Source organism: Poecilia formosa, unplaced genomic scaffold (genome assembly GCF_000485575.1).
Source record: "Poecilia formosa unplaced genomic scaffold, Poecilia_formosa-5.1.2 Scaffold645, whole genome shotgun sequence".
Taxonomy (NCBI): Eukaryota; Metazoa; Chordata; class Actinopteri; order Cyprinodontiformes; family Poeciliidae; genus Poecilia; species Poecilia formosa.
In genome coordinates, this window is record NW_006800584.1 from 184,645 (window position 1) to 190,190 (window position 5,546).

Sequence of the window (5,546 nt, forward strand, 5' to 3'; positions counted from 1 at the left end):
TGCATGAATGTTACAGATAGCAGTGAGAGCATCGTATCTAGCAAGACTGTGACGACAGTGATGGAAAAGAGAGTGAAGCTCAGCAGTAGTTGAAAGAACATGGGTCTATTTCCCACAACATGTCTGTGTGAAGTGAGCTTCTCAAGCCTGGCTACTATAAAAACTGAAACCAGAGAGAAACTGAGAGCTGTTGAGGAAGAGCTTTGTCTTTCTTCTATTTATGCCAGGAAATCAGCTGTTTTCATCCAAACATGCACAGATTTCACACTAGATGGGTAAAATATACAGATATTGATACATTGTATGTGCAACTCTTCATATTGTAACAGTGAATATGAAGTGAAATCTTTAAGAAATATTATTGCCTCTTTCAGAATAAGAATTATTTTCTGTATTCTGGTAAAATAATGCTTGTGGATTAGTTTGTAAAACACTTTCCAGTTCCAGTTAAATTTATATTGTCACAAGCAGTTAGACCACATCATGATTCAAACAACATTTATTCATCAAAATCATTTTATTTAAACAAATAAAAGATAACTTTTTTACAATATCATGTTCACAACACAAATAGAAAGATTTGATACATGATTAATAAACTGAAGCTGGACAATAATCATGTAGGTTTGTTTTAAGTTACAGACTGAAGCTGCTATTCACATGCTTGACCACCAGATGTCACTAAAGAGAAGCTTTGAGTGATGAATCAGTTTCCATCAAAGCTTCAGTCACAGGAAACGTCAGGTGGTTTTCACCTGAGAGAGCAGGTGTGTGTGTGTGTGTGCGTGCGTGCGTGCGTGCGTGTGTGTGCGCGCGCGTTTGTTTGTAATACCTTGTGGGGACGATTTTCCTGACATATACTATGTTGTGGGGACCAATTGCTCCTTGTGGGGACCGGAGCCTGGTCCCCAGAAGGGGAAACCCTTGTGGGGAGTTTTGGTTGGATAGGGTTAGGTATGTGATGGTTAGGGTTAGGAAAAGGCTAAATGTAAGGTTTAGGCTGTAGAAATGAATGGAAGTCAATGGAAAGTCCCCACAAAGATAGCAACACAAACATGTGTGTGTGTGCGCGCGCGTGTGTGGCCTTTCCCTCCTTTAATTTAGACACTTAGAGAAGTGGCTTCTTAATAAATTGATTCCACAATGTCAGTCTGGGTTTCATAGTAAATTAGGATTTCACATTAAAAATATTTTCACAGTAATTGAGTCTTAAATCTTTTCTTTCTGTAAACATTCAGCCCTCTGCCAAGGTAACAAAATGAAAGGTGAGCTTAATCGAGTCTCTACTTCACACCATGTAACACGTTTTGACCTTTCCAGAAATAGTTTAAAATGAATCCAAATAGTTTAAACTGACAGCTTTCTCATATACATGAAGTATCAGACTGATGTCAGCATTTATCTGGAAATGACAGAGAAGTGAATGAGAAACTCTGACAGAAAAATGAGAGGTCCTAAAGATGAGCCCTGAGGTTCACCTTTCCTGATTGGTTTGGCTTTATATGATCTGAGAACAGATTGATTTTCATAATGCAAAAAGAAAATCCATTATAGCAGTGGTCCGCTTAATGTTTAAACAGACATTTTAAAAAAAAATAAAATATTGTTATATATTTGAATTTATATATAACATATATAAATGTTATTTATTCTGCAACAATTCTGTTAAAATTGAGCTTTTGGCAATATTTTCTTAATCAGTTGTAATATCTGGGTCTGATCTCATGACAGTGGGGTCATGTTTTAAAACCACTATAATAAAACAATAATAGCTGGTGAACGATTCTTTGCAGGTCAATATAAGAGTAAAGAATCCCACTTCCCAAAATCCTGCTTCACATTCGTAGAAACAAAAGAGTTTCACTTCAGCTTAGTGGAACCACTTCTCTGTGATACCACAGAAGAAGAAAAATACACCAGTAGCTGCTAAATCCTTAAGAGTCATGTACTCGCTGTAATTAAACTTTTCTTTGAACCGACATTATGAAAATCAAAACTCTAAACTTTACCACTTCTTATAAAACCTGATGACATGATAAACTGCTTTTCTTTATTTTTTAAATGACGTTCCACTGCATGAGGTTGTATTTTGAAACATTTAGAAATGACAGTCTTCATTATTGCCAGTCATTATTTTCTTCATTATTTTTGAAGCTTTGGAGACAAGCTGAGTAACTTTGTGAATTTACTAATTGCAGGTATTTTGTTTAAGTATTATTTAAAAAAGACACAGATTATTTAGCGATGAAAGAATAGACCGGCTCCTGTCCCGATGAATATTGTTTGACAGGAGCTGCACAAACCTCCCGGCCTGAAAAGAAAAACATGTAAATTAATGAGTGAAGTTTTGGTTTGTAAATATTTGTGACTTAAGACTGTGGTTGTGTTAGTTGGTTACATTTAATCAGAAAATATGCAGAATGAAGTCATGTCACATCGAGCTGCAGAAATTATTTTACTATTTTATTTTTCTGGTATGTTTCCTTTCAGTGGTTGTTGTCTAAATGAGGAGCCTGAGGAGTCGATTGTTTCAACCTCTGCTCTTATTTTATCTTAACTAACAAGTTAAAATTACCTTCCTCTGTGCCTTCGATCATATGAATATGAGCTGCTGAGCTAAATCAAACGCAGTGCTAGACTGACGTCATGGCGGTTCACCACAGATGATTAAAAACGCAGTTACAATAGAAGGTACCTGTCGGTCTGAGAGCAACAGAAGCGTACGTGACTTGGTGGTCGGTTCTGGTTTCTCCACCTGAGAATTTAAAGACACAGGAACTGAAACCGTCTGACAGAGACGTGAACAACTGCAAACGGAAAAAAAATGAAAATACTGACCGTTTCTCCTCCTTGGTTTGTTGACAACAGCATAAGTGACACTGTTCAGATCTGTAGCAGCCTCATGTTTCAGGGCTGCAGTGGATTATAGAAACAAAAAAACTGCAATTAAATTTTTTTCATCTGACCAAAAGTGATAATTTCTGCCAATTTCTGCAGGCCAGTAATAAATACTGAGGTGATTTAGCAGTACCTTTGTGTTTCTTGAAGAAAATCAGTCCAGCTAGCAAGAGCAAGGATCCGAAGATGCACAACAAAATGGTGACAGGGGTCAGATACCGCACAGGCTGAGCTTCCTCATCATCAAATTCTGGAAAGTAGAAGATAGTAATCAGGCCATCAGGCAAATGCAAAATTACTAAATGTTCTGTTTGTTTTGTCAAAAAAATATTTTTGCTCTTAGAATTTGGTAGCTCCAATTACAGAGGACATACATATAATGACATAAGTGAAAGAGTCAAGGTGGAGCTTTGGATTAAAAGGCAGAGGCCCAATATGGCCGCCATGCACCAGAGACTCAAGAAATCTTCAGACATGGACAAATGAGTCAATGCAACCCACAGGAATGTTTTTAATGAGTGAATAACATGATGAAATGCTAAAAAATGTTTATTTTGCATAACAGTCCCTCTTTACTGTAAGAACCTTGATGCAAAATCTAATTTGACTTTAAAGCAGATTAATATTTGTTAATTATATAAGTATTAGTAATTAACAATGTTTTATATTTGTACAATATTTTACATTAATACAAGTAATAATTAGCATTTTTTGTGAAATTGTAAAACTTGTTGAAGTTGTACCTATTTCAGGTTGACACAAATAAACTTAATAAATTAATAATAATAAAAAAAACTATAGTAATGTAAAAGGTAGAGGTCTGGAAAAATGTGGCTAATGAATTATTCATTATTTATTTACCTAATTAAATAGTGTAGCTCACTACATTGTGAATAAGGCAAAAACCTCTGAAACTGTTGTATTTTTTTCAGTATTTAGCTTTATTTGAAATATAAACACCTTAATTTACTTAAATTTAATTGTAGTAATCAAATTAATTATTTGTAGTAAATCAAGCGTTTTAGAGAAAAATATAATTTGCATATTAAAAACTTAAGCATCCTTATTCCAGGAGGGATGTTTCTTCAAGTTGTCCTGTATAAAAAGTTTGCATATTTGATTATGTGTTTGTTATGTTCTCTGGTACATTAAGACGTTTTAGTAGATTTTATCTGATGTGTTTGAAATAGAGCAGAAAGCAAAAAGCTGCACAGAACAAAAATAAACCAGTCAAAAACCAGTAACATCTATTTACCATTTCCTGGTTTGACGACAGCCAGCCAGCTTTCTGCAGAGTCTCCAACTCCAGAAATGCTGCATTTGTAGAATCCTTCATGAGACGTGGAGACATTATGAAGCGTCAGGACGTTGCTCTTATCATAGGTGGTTTTAATGCTCTCGCCATCTTTGATGAAGTCACATGTTTGTGGTTTCTCATCTTTCTTGTTAATACAATGAAGAATCACATCAGATCCTTCCTTCACGGGTCGAGCCGTAAATTTGAGGATTACAGGACCATCTGAGGAATGTGAAGAGGACAGCAAAATGTTTTGTCATCTATTTGAAAAAATCCCAATGTATTTATTAGGATATGTTTAAAATTTCACTTTAAACTTTTTAAGAAGACCTGTAATAGAGATGTTGAGAGCCTGGCTTCGTTGGCCCTCATCGTTTTCACACCAGTATTCTCCAGTGTGTTTTTCAAAGGTAGGATCGATTGTGCAGGATGGAGCTGGGATGCTGCAGACGTCCGACTCATTTGCTGGACTCAACGTTTGAAGGTTTTTCATGATGTGTTTGTCCCTGGGGCAGGAGACAGACACAGATCGGTACTCAAAGAACTGAAGTTGATCAGGAGAGACAACAGGAAAATCTGTGATGGAAGAGGAAGAAGTAAATAAACGATTTATAACAGATGGCAACGCAAATCTTTAAAAACAGAGCCAATCTATTTTATCAGCAGCTTATGAGACAATTAAGATGACTTTAGTTTATCATTGACAACAGATTTAAACTGGATTAATACCAAATTGAAAAACTTCAAACTATTTCTGAAGAACATCATATTTAATACTGTTTGCAAAATAAGCACATTTTTAAAATAGTTTCAAACTCACCAGGTTTCTGAGCAGAGAAGCTCTGAGCAGATGTGGTGGACAGCAGAGCGAACTCACTGATCACTGCAGAGACGTAATAAACTGATGAATCCAAACCAGCATGAAAACGAGAGTTAATAAAACACTTACAGATTTGGATGCAGAGAGCTGTGACCTCCATGATGCTCGATGCTGACTGACAAGAGTCTCACAGTCACACCGAGGTCACATGCAGCTCATGACTTCCTCTTCCTGTCTGGATGATCACTGATGATGACAGAGGAGGAAGTAGAAATGTTCAGCAGTGACTGAAATATTACTGACTCACCTTCTGCTTTATGATGATCCAGACACATAAAGTTGGAGTTTTGCCTTTTCCTGTGATGAAACCTGAAATCCATGTTGTTAACTGAGTGAACAGAGAGGAGCTCTCTGAAAACAGCTCCACGCTGCCCCCTGCAGTATTTTTCTTAAGAAGCATTGTTCACACATGTTCACTAATCAGTGGTAAACATCTGGATGTCCAAAACTAATAGAGCTCAAAATGTTGCT

General features: G+C 36.3%; 1 protein-coding gene across 1 annotated transcript; it reads right to left on the minus strand.

Annotated features, from left to right (window-relative positions):
- Nucleotides 1-2,536: 2,536 nt before the first annotated feature.
- Nucleotides 2,537-5,231, minus strand: LOC103130544 (uncharacterized). The gene is made up of 7 exons (XM_016666008.1): nucleotides 5,145-5,231; nucleotides 5,016-5,078; nucleotides 4,526-4,701; nucleotides 4,154-4,417; nucleotides 3,032-3,148; nucleotides 2,839-2,913; nucleotides 2,537-2,755 (listed from the first exon to the last, which is right to left on the minus strand). Exons 3-7 carry the CDS (start codon nucleotides 4,686-4,688, stop codon nucleotides 2,655-2,657), a joined length of 720 nt encoding a protein of 239 aa, XP_016521494.1. The 5' UTR covers nucleotides 4,689-4,701; nucleotides 5,016-5,078; nucleotides 5,145-5,231; the 3' UTR covers nucleotides 2,537-2,654.
- Nucleotides 5,232-5,546: the final 315 nt, after the last annotated feature.

Coding starts and splice junctions, on each gene's coding strand:
- LOC103130544 (XM_016666008.1), bottom strand. CDS start 4,688: ATGAAAAACCTTCAAACGTTGAGTCCAGCAAATGAGTCGGACGTCTGC. Junction 3,149..4,153: donor TGTCGTCAAACCAGGAAATG/GTAAATAGATGT, acceptor TCTACTTTCCAG/AATTTGATGATGAGGAAGCT. Junction 2,756..2,838: donor CAAACCAAGGAGGAGAAACG/GTCAGTATTTTC, acceptor TTAAATTCTCAG/GTGGAGAAACCAGAACCGAC.